The sequence below is a fragment of the Mauremys reevesii genome, linkage group 4 (assembly GCF_016161935.1).
Source record: "Mauremys reevesii isolate NIE-2019 linkage group 4, ASM1616193v1, whole genome shotgun sequence".
Taxonomy (NCBI): Eukaryota; Metazoa; Chordata; order Testudines; family Geoemydidae; genus Mauremys; species Mauremys reevesii.
The window spans coordinates 87,836,109-87,852,960 of NC_052626.1; the positions used below are offsets into that span (position 1 = coordinate 87,836,109).

General features: G+C 41.9%; 1 protein-coding gene across 7 annotated transcripts in view; it reads left to right on the forward strand.

Annotated features, from left to right (window-relative positions):
• ANO3 (anoctamin 3) overlaps positions 1-16,852 on the forward strand; it is a 421,744-nt gene that overhangs the window by 184,474 nt on the left and 220,418 nt on the right. The window contains exon 1 of one of the 7 annotated variants that reach the window (XM_039536544.1): positions 11,425-11,606. The exons of the other annotated variants lie outside the window; for them this stretch is intronic. Within the exon in view, the coding sequence (XP_039392478.1) occupies positions 11,555-11,606 (52 nt within the window). The 5' untranslated portion in view covers positions 11,425-11,554. Of the gene's footprint in view, positions 1-11,424; positions 11,607-16,852 lie in introns of those variants that run through there. 7 annotated transcript variants of the gene reach the window in all.

Genomic DNA, 16,852 nt, shown 5'->3' on the forward strand with positions numbered 1-16,852 from the left:
CACAACATTAGGGCTGAAATTTTCATAGGCAGCTAAGGAAGTTAAGTACCCACTTGCTGTTGAAAGTCAATGGATTTGGGTGCCTAATTATGTTAGGCCCCTTTAAAACTGTACCGTTCTTTCCAAATAACCAGCTATTCAATATTTTGTTTTGTCTTCTTTGTTCAGTGTATGGCCCTACATCTTATTTTAATACACACTATTCAAACCCTGAGCTGAATTATACATTACCCCCCACCCCCGAAGTTTCCTATGGTGTTGTCACCATGGTATCTGAATGTTTCCCAAATATTAATTAACATTTTTTTTACAATACCGCTATGAGATGAGGCGGTATTACAAGCCCCCCATTTTATTTTCGGTTGTATCACTGCTTGCAGCATTTCAACTTGAACTGTTTCTGTCTCCAATTTTCACCCTGTATGCCTGGAGATACACCATGTGACACTTTTATCATGTTCACATGTGTGTCAACTGCTTGTTCCAGATCAGGCTGTGTACTGTCAGATGGAGCATATGCTCCTGAGAGTGTGTTTGCCTTTACTCAATAACATCCAAGCTGGAACTCCAGGCTTACATCATACATCTGTATTTTTAGAAGCTGTTGTTTCTGTATCCTTGGTGATGCTTCTCCAGGTCCCTTTGTCTGTTGCAATCAGTGGTTTGTGATCAGTTTCTGCTTTGAAGCTATGATCATAGAGGAAGTCATGAAATCTTGTCTATCAATATGCCACACTTAGTGTCTCTTTCAATTTGCACACCATCACCGCAACTGTCATAGCCATAGATGTGTATGAGATTGGCAACCAATCAGTCCCATGGCACTGTAATAGTACAGCTGTCAGCCCTTTTGAGACATGTGGAAAGTTTTTTGTCTTTCAGTGGGTCAAAAAATGCAGCATTGGCGCTGATGTCAGAATGTGCTTTAAATCATTGTACTCTTTCATGCTTGGGCATCCATGCCCATTTGATAACCTTGTGGAAACTCTGTCTTAGGTGAGCTGTGTAGCTAAGAATGAACTTGCTGATGTAATTCAACATGCTTAGCAGCCTTTGGATTTCCCTTTTTATCTTCAGATCTTGAGGTGTTCAGTTTGCTTGAATTTTTGATTCATTGGGCAAGATTATCTTGGGGAGTCAGTCTCCTTCCCAAATGTTGTTTCCATTGTTTGCAATTGACATTTGGCCTCATTCGGTTTATTAGTGCTCACAATCAGGAGCGGCTCTAGCCATTTAGCTGCCCCAAGCAGGGCGGCACACTGCGGGGGGCGCTCTGCCAGTTGCCAGTCCCGCGGCTCCGGTGGACCTCCCGCAGGTGTGCCTGCGGGGGGTCCGCTGGTCCCGCGGCTCCACTGAAGCTGCGGGACCAGCAGACCCTCCGCAGGCACGCCTGCGGGGGGTCCACCGGAGCTGCCTGCTACCCTCCTGGCGACCGGCAGAGCGCCCCCCAACGGCATGCTACCCCAAGCACGCGCTTGGCATACTGGGGCCTGGAGCCACCCCTGCTCACAATTGCCAGTACTCTCCTGAGTCGTTCCTGATGTTTGATGGCAGCGCTGCCCCAAATTATTGTAATCGATGTACACTGTCACCCCTGCTAGACCCTTTAGCCTGTGGCTCATTGTATGGTGAAATACTTCTGGAGCTTTTCCAAATATATTCAGCTATCTTATGAAGCAGTATCTGCCAAATGGTGTATTACAAATGCAGATCTTGGCACGCTCATTGTCCCATGGGATCTGCCAAAATCCAGCTGATGCACCTCATTTGCTGAAAAATTTGGCTCCCGCCATCTCAGACAACAGTTTACTACTTGTGGGCAGGTGGAGCTGTTCTTTTTATATTTTTGTTGAGCTCTTTAGGGTCCATACACAGCTGTAGTCCCCTCCCCTTCAGTTATTAAAGAATGAGCCCGGTCTTTTGGTTATTCTATTCTACAAATGATACCACTTGCTGTCATGGTTTGCAGCTTTTTTCCTAGTCTCTTAATGTTTGTGGATCTTCTTGTGTAGCATGTACCATAGGTTATGCATCTTCTCTTAACTGTATCATCTGTGTTCCTGGAAGGCATTCATTTCCTATGAATACATCTTCGTATGGTGCTATTAATACTTTTCAGATCTGATTCTATGTTGTCTGTCTTTCTCTCTATGGTATACATCCTCTTAATGAAACCAAGCATCTCACATGCATGTAGGCCCAAGACTGGTTTCTTCTGTGCACCACCACAAGCTCATTTTGGATCACTTTTTCCTATGTATTTGTCAGGAATGGCTTGCGCTCTTCAACTCTGGAATTTTCCCCAATATAGTCTCTCAGAAATACTTGTGACTCTTCCACTTTTGTGTTCCTTCTATGATTTGGTACCACATGGCATTTTGATTTTAAAACAAAAACAAACCCCCACAAAAAAACTAGAATGATATAGAATTAACATGGCACATGTTAAATGGGTCAAAGATCAGCTAACTGATAAGTCTCAAAATGTAATTGTAAATGGTGAATCATCATCAAGTGGGTGCATTTCCAGCGGGATTCGGAGAGATTGGTTCTTGGCCTATACTATTGAACATTTTTATTAGTTACCTGGAAGAAAACAAAATCATCACTGATGAAGTTTGCAGGTGAGACAAAAATTGGGGAATGGTAAAGCAAACACTAGCTGTGGGCATTCCAAAGGGAGCTCCCTGCCTCTGCTCATTCACAGCAAACAGGAGCTGGGATCGTTTTTTTGATAAGCAGGTGCCAGAGCCCAGAGTTCACAACAAAACAGAGGGATCACAACAAAACAAAGTAATCTTTACTTAAAAGCATTATGGGAAGGTTCCGGAGGTCAGTTACAGCGTAGTAAGATTATTCCCTGTTTACACTGGCATCCCAGCACTGCAGCAGCAGCGCTATTCTCTTTATTCCTCTCGTCGAGGTGGAGTACAAACAGTGCTGTAGCCAGGGAGATACAGCGCTGTATGTGCCTTGCCAGTGTGGACGGGGAGTGAGTTACAGCGCTGTAAAGCCACCACCAGCACTGTAACTCTCAAGTGTAGCCAAGGCCCGAGTGCTGATGTAGACTTTTTAAAATACATTTTATCATAAGTTTCAGGGCTCTTGTGGTACTTGGTTGTAATACATAAATCCTCGAGTTTCACCTGCCTGTTTAGCCACTGATTCATAATTGCTCTTATTTTTTGTGTTCCAAAATGCTATTATAATTAGAGTGGGACCTATGTTTATTTTATGAGATGTTTCCAATCATCATGTTACAACATTATCTTCAAACTTATTCAGCTGAGAATAACAAGGGCTTAATTTAAACTCTTTATAGTCACATTTCACTTCTTTGCAGATTTTATCCCAGCTGTCAAATTTATAGTCTTGTGTCTGTACTCCAATGCTAAAAATAGAGCTTTACAATTAGAAAAGAACCAAGGGAGCAAAAAAAAAGTATTGTTTTGCTCCACAAAAGGTACATGAAGTTTCTGAAGGTAAAAGAACAATTGCTGTGTAGTAGGAAAAGCTTTCACTCTAAGACCTTCTGGGACAAGTTGCCAGAATGTTCCTATATTTTCTTTGTATGATCTGCACATTTTGCATGGTCATTTGATGGGCTCAAGGATTGTCCAAATACAAGAAAAGAGCTCCTTAGCTTCAGAAGGTGTGAGACAAATTGATGTGTCTGTATGCATGTCTATCACTGGCTGCATTTTTTCCAAACCCTTACTGCAATAATTTTCTCATTACGTAATGCAAGTACAGTGTTCATCTTTTATTTTTGACCTCTGTTCAGGCCTCTACTTGATATAACTTTTATGTGCAGAAGTCCTGACACTTGTTATGATAAAGCTCTAGAAGTTGGTTGAAGATTACGTTATAAATACTGTTCACGTTTTCATTACCTACCAGTTTTACAGTATCTATCATAATTTGATTTTGCTATTGTGTTTTTCTCCCCTAAAGGACATTCAGTTACTTTGATCTAGTTTCTAGTGTAACACCGCCCATTCTCCCTCCCACCCCCACCACCCTTTTAATACCTTATATGAAGCTTGAGAATAAAATTTGTTCTTCATTGGCTTTGCTGTTCTCCTTTTGGCAAATGCTTAGTTTCCTTGTACTTGTTCAGCAGGAGCCAACTTGGCTAGCCTTTGTTTGCTATTGCCTGCTGTGCGTCAGCTTCAGTGTTGTCTGTTAGCAAGAAGGTGCAATAGTTCTGGGAGCAGTTTTTTGCTGTAGCTATAGAGGTGCAGGAGCTACTTTACCAATTATGCTGCAAACACAGAAATCTATTAGGATTTACAGATGTGTTTGAATACGTTTGACTGCATTTCTTTCTGCACCTTCAACCAAAATGCAAACAAATATCAAACCTTCATTGGAAGTTCAAAAAATAATTGGTCAGCTGGCCTGAAGAGATGTGGAGGATTTTTCAGTTATTACATCAATATTTGGGCTGCCCAAGCAGTATATTATTTATACGTTACAGTTAGGCATAGCCTACAATTAGTTGCCCCCTCCAGGATTGTCCTGGAGTCTCTAGGAATTAAAGATAATGTCATGTGATGAAACCTCCGGGAATTCATCCAACCGAAGTTTGCAATCCTATTACCCCGAAAAGTTTTACCAGTACAACTATGTCAGTCAGGGGTGTGATTTTTGTTGCCAATGCCATTCAAAGCCCCTAATGTAGATATAGCATCTACAGTAGATATAGTTATACTGTTATAAAGGTGATTTATATCAGTATAACTATTCCCTTTCCGGTATGGGAATATCTATACCGCTTTAAAATATCTTTTATTCTGGTATGGCTGTATCACTATTAGGGGAGTTGTAGTACTTTAATGGTAGGTAAAGCAGCAGGATTTTCTAGTGTAGGCAAGCCCTTCCTGAAGTTGGACCCTTATGTAGCTTTGTAAACATACAGTGTACTGTGAGCTATAGTCAACAAAGAGAAAATAAGCTTTTGTTTGGTAGCTCTAAGGTACTTTTGGCAAAGGAAAGAGAACAGAGAATCAAAGCAGACAGCTCTCCCTTTTGGCTGGTGTGAATCCCCGGTTGTGGGTGCACTGTCCTCTGTGGCAGAGAGCAACGTAGGAGCTGCATCCTCTCTGGCTGCTTTAACCTGTCCTCCAGCAGCCAGCCCTTTCTTTGGTCACGTGGTCCTTCCCAGGCTCAGCACACATCACAGCCATGTGTAGGCCATCTGGGACCTGCAGTTTTGTCTCCCAGGCATGCCAATCAAGCATTGACGCTAGTAACTCCTCCTCCTGTGCCCAAAGATAGGGTCTGTCTGCACATGGCTAACATTTCTGTGTTGGTCCCAGCCCACATGCAGTCTCTCCAGGCCCTGTGGCTGGTTGCTCCGCTTCTTAGTCTGGCTCCTGGGCCAGCACCCATCATGTGTGTGTCCCCTTCAAGCACAGATGAGAGGCAGTCTCAGCTGCAGTTCTAGTCTCTGCCTCCATGATGCTCTCTGTGGGAGCTGCTTCTCTGAAGTCCCCAAACTGGCCAGGGGCTACATTAATATTTTGGGTTGTTTAACTTGCTGAGTGGACTAAACTGTGCTTTATTGTTTAGCCCTAGTTTCTGTGGCATGATCCCTGCTTGTACTCCCATTGAAGTAACACATAATAATAGGAGGGCCCGCTGCTAGTCCAGCTTCCATTGTAGCCAATCTCAAAACTCCCTTGGAGTTCAATAGCAGTAGTATAATATGTAGGGTTACCATCCGTCTGTATTTCCCCAGACATGTCCGGCTTTTTCATCTTTAAATTGCCTTCCGGGAGGAGTTGGTAATAAGGTTAAAAGGTCCGGGATTCTCCCCCCACCTCCCCATGCAGAGTGCAGTGCAGCTGATTGAGCGGCTGGGCCTGATTGAGCTGCTCCCATTGGCCTCCAGCAGCCAGAGCCCCTCCCCTGCTCCCCCCCCCCCTGCTGCCTCAGCACTCTGTGGGGGAGGGGCTGTGCACGTGGCAGCCCAGCAGCATGTTTTGCCTCCAGGTGGAGGCATGGTGAGGGGAATCCCAGGGGGCAGTGAGGGAGCAGGGGGAGGGTTGGCTGGGTTGGGAGTTTGTGGGGAGGTATCAGGGGCGGGGGTGTGGAGAGGGATTAGAGCAGTCAGGGGATAAGGAGCAGGGGGGTTGGATGGGTCGGGAGTTTTGGGGGTCCTGTCAGGGGGCAGGGAGTGGTTGGATGGGGCGTGGGAGTCCCAAAGCTCTGTCTGGGGGTGTGGATAAGGGTTGGGACAGGTAGAGGATAGAGTCCTAGGGGGGCAGTTAGGAGGGGGCAGTCAGAGGACAAGGAACAGGGTGGGTTGGAGGTTTTGAGGGGGGCAGTCAGAGGTGGGAAGTGGGAGGGAGTGGGGCTCTCCGCTCTCTTTTTTGATTGTTTGTTTAAATATGGTAACCCTATAATATGTATAATATCTATATCAAGCACTGTTCAGATGAACAAGGTTGTTCAATCAGCTATCTCATTAGACAAAGCAGCTAGAGAAGAGAATCCTTATTTGGGTCATAATTGTGTATTTGTTCAGCCCCTCCACTGGGTTTCTCAGTGCTCTCTGAGGTTATACCTTGTTACCAGAGCAGTTGCATGGAAGGAGAGAGGCAGAAAAACTCCTTATAAGAAAACACTGTACCAAATTCTCTTGTCACCTACACCACTGGAAATGCAGCAAAACTCCACTGAAGTGAAAGGACTAACTCCAGATATCCAGAGAATTAACGGCAGAATCTGGCCATAGATCATTTTGCACTGTTAGATTCCACAATACGTATTTACATAATAAAGTATATTTTCCCCATTTAGAATGGAGATGAAAAAACATCAATGTTTTTCTAATCGGCACTGCCATTAGCATCACAGTGGAGTGGCTAAGTGCTGACTGGCTATGGAGGCTGAACTAATTTCTTGTGTTCACAGATGATCATTTTCAGGTCAGTCCTGACCATGGACGGTGGGTATAATAGGCAAAAGGAGGCATTGCTTCCTCTACCACAGCTGTCCCTGCTGCCTGGCACCTGGGCCATGGTGCTCCTCCCCCACCTCTTCCCCTTCCTGCTCTGACCCTTCCCCGAGGCTCCCATGGCTTGCTGCTGCTGCCTGGAGTCTTCCTCTTCTCCCCTCCTCCACCCTACTCTCTTCCCCCTTCAGAGGTTCCTACCACTGTGTTCTCCACACCCCCTGTCCCTCCATGGGTTTGTGTGTGTGAGAGAGAATGTGAGCTGGGAGTTAGTGGCAGACTGGGGGAGTGAGGAGGCAAGCAGTGGGGATCCCTGAGTAAATGTACACAGTGAAAAAGCCTTGCCATTAAAGTGGTAATGAAGACATTTAACAGGCATTTGCCAATGCCCAGGAAGCCTTTGGCCACATTCATCTGGCTTTTATATTGTAGGAAGATGTGTTATCGGGGTTAAAAACAGATTCCAAATGACAACCCTTCAGTTAGTCTCTGTACCCAGAAGAAGGAACTGCTAAGCTGGCTCAAGGAGGAGCTGACCTTACCAGCGAGTTTATTTTTTGACCTAGTCGTTTTATTCAAACCCATTTAAGTAAATGAGTCTGGCAGGGAATTCTATGTAAGAAAGGTGACTATACTACTGCCTTAATGCAGGCTGTCAATGACCAGCCTTTTTTTCAAAAGGAGAGATTAGGCTTCAGGTTGGCGCAGGTAGCCTACCTTTTGGTCTCTCTCTCTCTCCAGCATACACAGAAAACTCTGCCACACAGAGGAGAATCCATCTGGCAATTGAGCTACACCTGTTGCCTGTTCAGTTCCCTTGGGGAATGTTATTAGTGCTTTAAGGTGAAAAGGAGAGGCGGCAACAGCAGGGTGTGGAGGCAAGCGGCGAGCCAGCTGCATAGCAGGTTGTGGTGGGTGGGGAAAGGGTCTGGCAGAGGGGTTGAGGAGGCAAGCAGCAGGTGGGTGAGCGGAAGATGGGTGGTGAGTCAGTGGTGGGGGGGTGGGGCCTGGGGCAGAGCAGGGGTGGAGCATGGGCATGGCTGTGGGTGGAAGAGGCAGGACTAGGAGCTTGCTGACCTCGGGGGAAGTTTCACCCACCATCCATGGCCCTGACCCACACTGGTTGGAAACTCTAACCATCTCTGTTCTGTAGCTAAGCAGAGGCCTTCTTTTAATGTTCTTGTCTCTGTCACTTGTCTGTGTCACTGAATTAATTTTTTTTAAAGGAAATAAAAAATATGGACAGCAGAACATGAGGCAAAAATCTTATAGCATGCTCTTTGTGTATACATCTTGAGAACACGTCATTTTATAGAGGCCTACACCCGCATTTGAAATATGTCTGAGGGCCAGATATACCTTTTATTTTGTGGAAAGTAAGACTGATGTTCTAAGCCATCAGTTCTCCTGGAATTTGTCTGTCATGAGAATGAATAATACAGACTTCAATCTACCAGTTGTAGGCAGGCATCTGAGATTTATTCCGGGAAGGACAGTATACCTTTTGCGTTTTAAAATGGAAAGTATCCCTGCTTCTCCTCCTTTGCTCATTCCTTCTTTCTTTCATTGGCACCACTCCACATTGACATTAGTGCAAATCAGGATAAACTCATTTGACCTTAAACTAGGGAGGTATTCTGGGATATATACCAGTGTAACTCAGCAGAATTTGGCCTATTTTGCCTACTCTCTGCATTTTTTAATGTGATAGGAATATGGGAATAACAGGAATAATCTTTTTAGAACTGAAATTCTTTGTGGTGTACATATTTAAATTAGTTTGTGTTGTGTAGTCTTATTGGGCCCACAGTATGTGGGAATCATGGCTCAGGTTATGCTTCTGCACCACAAACCCCCATCACAGGTAGCAGTGGTGGTGATAATCCGGGATCCACGGAGCTATGTCTTCTCCCCACACTGGTGGGTCTGACAATGAAGAGAATGAGCAAAGCTTTACCTCCAGCTTCCAGTTCTCCTTGTGGTATAGCTATTCAGATAGAGCTAGTCAGAAATTTTCGGATGGGAAATTTTTCTGTCAAAGAATGTTGATTTCATCAAACTCAAAATGTTTCAAAGACAGCTTGTTTTGAGGAAGTTGCAATAAAAACCAGGCAGGGTTCTGGTGCCACCCTGTGCCTTACTCTGTGGCAGCCGGACCAATGGCCTACTAAGGGGCTCAGAATTCCAGGTTCCCAGCTCTCTGGCTGCCCATGTGGCAGGCCACCAGGGAGCCAGGAGCCTGGGAGCCCTGTCTCTCAAATTCCCAGGCTCTTTGGCTCCTCCATAGCTTGCCTCATGAGCTGTCATGGAGCAGGGTTCCCAGGGTTCTTTTGGAAACCTGCCTGGGTTCTTGCCATCTCACTAACCTGGCTCTAGGGTGACCAGACAGCACGTGTGAAAAATCGGTACACGGGGTGGGGGGTAATAGGAACCTATATAAGAGACCCAAAAATCGGGACATCTAGTCACCCGACCTGGCTCCTCCATAGATTGCCTGGCAGGTCACCACAGAGTAATGCTGCCCAGAGCCCTGTCATATCACCTGAAGGACTGACGTGAGCTGGGAGCTATGGGTCTCTAACTTGTCATTTTTACAGTGTTTCCTGTGTAGACCAGATTTCAGTGACACTGGAGAAAACCTAGCACTCAGAGTACTATTGGGAGTTTTGGATGGGTTTGAATATTAACTACACAGCAGTGGAGGAGTATAACCAAAAGTGTTAGATAATACATGCCTTTTTCTTGCGTTTAAATGGAATAAAAGTGAGAGCGCTTATCTGGGACTTCCAAAATGCTATAGCTCATGTAACTGCACTCAGATTTATAGAATAATAGTCAGAGAACTGTAGGGCTGGAAAAGACCTCAAGAAGCCATCAAGTCCTGCATTGAGGCAGGACCAAGAATTTGGTATTGAACAAAGCCACTGAGTGTATAGATTCCAAGAAACAAAGGCCATAAAGTTCATGAAAACAGGTTTTTGGCTGTGGCTGAAAATACAATGAAGAATAACCTTTCTTCTTGACAGTTTTGGAATTTCAACTGTGCCCTGGGGTTGAAACTGGATTTAAGATGTATATGGACATTTGAGAGCCTATTAGGTTCAGCACAAGAAATCAGCAAAGGTTTTACAATTCAGATAAGCACTGTAAATTATGGGCAATTTATACAGAAGTGTGCTAAAATCTCTTGAGGATAGATTTTTCTCATGCGGATTCTGATACTTCCTGCTTCTAATCAGAAATCAAGAAATAAAACAGACCAACCACCCTGTTTTTCTTTTGCTGGTCCAGGGCATCTCCTGGTCAGAAAAGGTGCAGAAGTATGAACAAATGAAAAGTTATCTAAATATGCTCAGCTCTTAAAAGTTTGATTCAAGTTTGATAAAAAGGCTTTGGGTGTTTCTTATTTGAAGTGAGCTGATTGATTTGTTTCTATTTGGAAAGAAAAGGAGTGCGAGTTCTTTTTCTGTGCCACTCCTAGTGGAATACCTAATAAAGTAGAAGATTGTAAGCTAGGAAGATCAGAGAAGAGACGTATGCTGGAGATGGAACAGTGGATGAGTGATAATTTATTGAAAGCTGCTATGAAAGGTGTACAATATAGACCATGGGTGGGGGTGGGGTGGAAAAACCGAACAGGTGTTAAGTCTCCTCATAAATTTGAACACCACATTGGCTCAAATGTTTCTCTTTCCACACAGCATGGAGGGGAGCAAAAACGATTGTCAGAATGTCAATGAGAGGGACCATATCAGAACCTATATAAATAGATGTGCAATCTTGGGTGCTTTCTGTATTTATAGAATAAAACCTGTGAAGCCTCTGTAAAGATTGGGGCTTCCTATTATGAAGAAACAGTTCCTCCCCCAAAGAGTTTGCAGTCTTAAGACATGACATATGAAATGACAAATACACACTTTTGTACATATGTACATTTGCAGTTTTTAAAATTTATAAATAGACAAAGGGTGACTGCTGTGTCCACCTGTACTTAAAATAATTAATTAGATTTCTTTTAGACAAAGGTAGGGAGCTTTGAAAGACAAAAGGACTACAGAAATAAATGAACGTGTCATTTGGAAGAAACGCGTGTAGGAGTGAATCTATAACACACATTTTACTTCAGTCAATATGCTGATGGTCAGGACCATATAAACTTCTGAATAATTTTTGTATCTTGGAGGCATCCCATGGCTAGAGATTGGAAACCATTATTTGTTTGCTGCTGCAGTGATGTTGAGAGCTAGGGAAAGTGCTTGAGTTTGTCTTTATATGAAAAAATATGCTTCAAGCAACAAAACACTTTTTTCTTCAGTAAAAACAATATATTGCATTTCCCTGGTAGATTGATGTAGTGAATTATTCCTTAAGCATCCGCTAAGGGGAGTGTGGTGCTGGACCAGCCTTTCTGGTTTCTATGACAACAGTGGGGAGTGGAGTCTTTCAAGCTAAGTGCTTGCTAAAGCAGGTGTCGGGTTGCATAGCTGTTCAGAAGCTCCTAGAGTCTATGCAGCCAGGGAGCCTTTCCATTTCCCATTTGAAACATCTTGACCCCCTCGAGTTCAGTGAGTGAGTATTGTCAAGCTCCCATGAATGAAGATGGTTCACCATTCGGGCTCTATTCAGTCCTTTAGACAGCAAAAAGGTCAGTAGAAATATTTTTGTCTCTAGCACTGTGTGCTAAATTATTAGGTCTGCATGCCCTTGCAGTATGCACAAGCATCAGTACACCAGCTGCTCCTAATACCAGAGCTATGTGCGATGCAGATGTGTTTAAACTCTTACAGTAAGTTAAAATTTTATCCATCAGTTTGGTCCCTGAAATGGCTACATTTTTTCTACCATTGCAAGACAAGTAACATTCTCTAGGATTATAATATCCATCATGTACTAAATATGGCTGTTTGAATGCCTTGTAGGTTTATATTCTAAGATTTTGATTTTAAGCAAATAATCTATGTCCTTTAAAATATCCACAGTGCAGTGCAGTGCAAGGAAAAATGTGCTTGGCATAGCTGCACTTCATTGTTACAGGATGTTGCTGTGAATGTATTTCATTGCAGCTGAATGGTATTTGCTTTTAAAAGGTTGAAGATCACAAGTAGCACCATAGACGTCATTTGCTACTTTACAAGCATGCTTTTACAATACCCGTGCTGCATGATGTTTGACTATAGAACTGATCTAATACTTTAGTTTATCATGAAAACTTTGTTCAGTATTGAAACAATGCTTCCTTAGTTCTTTTCAGCTGTTACAATAAATACCAAGTGCTGTTTTATGGCTTTAGGTGAAAATGACAAAGATGGGAGGTGGGGGAGTTCTCCCTCCAGTTTTCTGCTGTTTTCTTTTATTTTGGTAATATTATTTTTATTTCTAGCCTATATAATACATTAGTAAAATCATGAATCAAGTACAAACCATACAGAAGAAGAAAATAACCATAGCTACTTTCAGCACTTTAGTCCTCAAAAAAAAATAATTAACTGATCATGTCTGCTTTTGCACATCAAGAACATTGGAATCTTTGACTACTGCCCAGTAAGACTGTTAATATATACCTGTTAGCAACTGTGACTGAAATATTTATTAATCATTGTAATCTCTTGTTAACATGGTGCAATAAAGATGTAATAAATACATTAAAAGTTCATGGAAGGTTGGATTTTTTTGTTTGCATCCTTTTTCCCCCCACCGTGATTGCATTAGTATTTTGTAGGTAAGAAGGTATCAACGTTTCCATTGTTACAGTTGGTCCATTTGTGCTGCTACCAATAGCTTAACTTGGTCAGAATTTCTATTCTACTACAAACTTTTTTTATGTCCTGCGGTTCGTTAATCCATAAAATTTCAGCCTAGACTCTACTTTTATCATAAGTTTCAAGCATTCATCCTCAGAACAATTACTACATCCATCAAATTTTGTTTAAAAATGATCTGTTTGAGTGCACATCTGTGAGAGGAAGCTGAAAAGTTTGAGAATATTTGTACTCCTGTAATTCCAAGAGTTAAATTTAACTTATCTTGCAATTTTGCTTCCAGTCCCTCCCTATGTGCTCTAACTGGTTTTGCTGTTCTGAATTGTAAAATGTCAAATTCATTCCTTTTAAAAATGAGATTACATAGGTACAGTAAATTGTTTTTCTTAAATGTCATATTTGTAAGCACATGGACTGATGACAGCTGTGCAGCATGTACACTGAGTTTATAGAATCTAACAGTTCCTTCTGAGCCATTGACCTGACATAAGTAATGATTAACTAACTCGAAACTCCCTACCAAGGTCCTAAGGGAACTATACTGTACTAGTCTTAAAACAACTTCATTTTTAAATTGCATAATTTCTTAATTTCAGCATGGAATGTAATTATGTTAACAGAGCCATGATGAACAATGTAGTAGATTCTGTATGCTTGTAACATTTCCAAAACTTCATAATGTATTAGCTCTGCTAGTCTGTGGGATGAGTTACATACTCAGAAACAGATTCTCATTCTGTCCCTACGCTTTGTGCAAAATCTGAATAAATTGACTTGCCACAATAGAGTCACGTAAGTGAGATGGAGTGCTCTCAAGTCATGGAGCATGTATACCCATGGACACCATTGCCTGTGAAATACACCACCACCCTTGGCCAAAAAGAAAAAAGCATGTCCCCTTCCCTTCCCCACCCCAAGGATCACCCGAACAAGGACATGACTGAACAGTATAGAGTGCCAACTCACTCTGAATGAGCTTTCCAAGTCCTGGACAACAGATTTTTCTCTTGTCCTAATGCTTTTGGGGCCATTGGGGATGGCCGTAGACAGGATTGGTATAAAGGCCACAGGAAGAATAAACAAAACAAAAAAACACAAACACCACCTGCCCAAAAAACCAAACCAAATCAGACAGAAAATTGAGTGCAAGATAATAAAAATAAATTTCGGTGATACTTAAGGGGTTAATGTACTAAAGAATCTAGCACTGTGCACTTCTGTAGACATAGGTAGATTTCTCAACATGAAAAGGTCAGTATGTGATTTTTATTTAGACTTGTATATAAATTTGTCCTTGTATGTTTATCTTGATGCTGCCTATACATATTGTTTAACTGCAGGCAAAAATGTGCCTTAAATTCTATTTTCTACAAAATTAGTGATAATCCTTGTAGAATGGCCAACTGCCCATCACAGCTGTGCTCTCTATACTTTAATTGCATTGAGCAAGCTACATTTTGGGGGGAGGAATGGGGTAGTTCCAGCGATTATCTCTTTATGGACCCTCAATATAGAATTAAGCTGTAGGTCAAACTAAAAGAGGAATGTATCATATAAAAGCAATTTACAAGAATACACCTTTTTGTGGACTGAGCCTTATGGGGTAGCCTCAGGAGACACAATACTCAGACTGATTTAATGCAGAGAGGTTAACTTTTATAATCCCCAACCTTCATTGGTTTGGAGAAAATTGTGTTTGTTTCCCTTAACTACTTGATTTACTACTCTGAGATTTTGTTATGGCTGAGAGGATGAGTGGTGGTTTCTTCAGCTTTCTATAATTATATTCTTTTGCACAGCTTGAAAGGGAACATCCAAGTACTCTGGCATGTTGCAGTGAAGCTCAGAAATCTAGAATCTCTCAAGTTAAAAAAAATACATTTTTATCTCTGGACTAATGTTTTGGTTCCTTGCTTTGTTTTCATTGGTGGTGACAATGGGCCTAGAACAGGAGGCTGGCAGTAGAATGTCCAAGCATGGCTTTGTCCTGTCCTCCATCCAAAGCAAAGCATATACACAGTGAATACTCCCAAGTTCAAAAGAAGTTGCTTTGAAACATCATTACATTATCACCTGAGTGGTTAAAAAAAATCTATTCTAAAGCCATGCAGAGGTTCATGAAACATCCATTCTATTTCCCCTTGCCTGGTCTGACTCCAAATGACTGAGATTATCCCTGTTAAAAAGAACAATAGTCCTAAAATTAGACTAATCTAGGCCCACAGCATGGTAGTGCATTAGATCAGTTGAGCCATCTGGACAGTCCTTTTGTCACTATTTTTAATCTGCATTGTGCCACAAGGTGCAGATGCATTGTCGTAACAGAAATTCCCAGAGAATCCCCAACATTCCCGAAGGTATACATTTTTCTATTTCATATTTATTATTTAACACTGAATTTCTTTATCTACTTACATGTGTCAGATGGGGTTAACCTTTGATTACTTGCATAAGAATTGTCAGAAGAGAAGGAGAGGAATGCTTTGTTTGCTGGTTGGTTTTGGGCCATTTTTTGCTTACTAAGGTTTTGGATTTAGAGAATTCTGACTTGTGAAATGCACTCATGACCTTCTTGACTGATTAAGGCCAGTAAAGAGGTTTGGGGCTTTTTATTGCTGTGGATTGTTAGTATCTTCCTCGGATATGGTAAGCCAACAGGTATGTGTGGACAAAAAGTGATTTGACTCTTGCTCAAGGATCTCTTTGGCAGGATACTAAGAAAATGGTGACAGAACAATTCCATCTACACTTAGCTGAAATATCAATGGGATTCTTATCTAGTATCAGAATAGGGTATGGAAGGAGGGTTATTCTGCTAGTGATGGGCATGGGGGAAGTCTCAGTGTGGACTTGTATTGCATGTACTTGCTGTTTTTTTTTTTTTCATAGCTTGAGATCCAAACACTGCATCAGATATAATTTGTGTTTACAGTAGCACCTAATGGATCCAACCAGGTTAGACACTGAACATATGTATAGTAAGAGAGTCCCTGCCCCCAAGGAACTTAAAAAAATTAATGTAAAACCAGACATTAATGTGAAACAAACTTTGGGCAGAGGTGCAGAAGGGAGAATAAAGTAACCATAACATCAGCATTTTTCATAGACTAGCTACCTGTGTAATTTGTAAAAGCAGAGGTTATATGTAGGTTCCTACACCATGCTCATGACAGAAGAATATGAGTGCCTGACCTAAATGACAACTGGATATTGTTCATTTACATGCATGATGTGATGGGATTTTTTTCACCTTCTTCCGAAAAGGTGATATTGATCTGAATGGATTGTTCGTCTGATATGGTATAGCAATTGCTATGTTCCTCCAGATGCAGTTTAAAGTACGGACTAGAATGTGGTTATTTGAAAGGCTGCCTTTCGCTCTGCACTCTGCCTGGGATGCAGCTATTGACTGGCATTGCTCTTTTCAGTACTCGCAGCACTGCTTTCTAATTACAGACTTTGGGACTCACTCCCTATGGCAGCATACAGTATAAGGTGTGTTTATTCTATTTAGCTTTTGACTGGCTGGCTGCCAATATTTCATTAATTTTAGTTCCAGGTCCAAACTTCTAAGTACCCCAAACTTTAAAAATGTTTGGCTACAAAGTCAATTTTTTTTCTGGAACTATCTGTATAAAAGGCAGAACCAAGACACTGGACTCCCCCTCCCCCCCCCCAAAAAAAAAAGTTTGGGGGGTTTAGATGTGTAGTTTGATTGGGACTCATCTCTGGAGGGCATATAATTATACGTCCTTCCTTCACAGGAGTGTTGTAATGTTTGTTTGTAAAGCACTTTGAGATACTCCGATGAAAGCTGTTATATAATAGTGCACAGTATTACATATTTTGTAAATATGAGATCGAAAAACCTGGAGCCTCTTCTAAAAGCTAATTTTATTCAACACAGGCTTGCCATTCTAAATGGCATTTTACAAAGATCATATTTTTTGTTTTGCGTTTTGGAAGCTAATGAGGAGCAGGGATATTGCTAAAATGATTAAAAGGTGCAACTGTGTCATAGTTTTATGAATGTCACATTTTCATTTTTCTACATGCTATTTCTCACAAAGGCCACAATAATGGCAAAAAGGAAACAATCATTTCTCAGAAATAATGCAAAACTAGTGGAAGA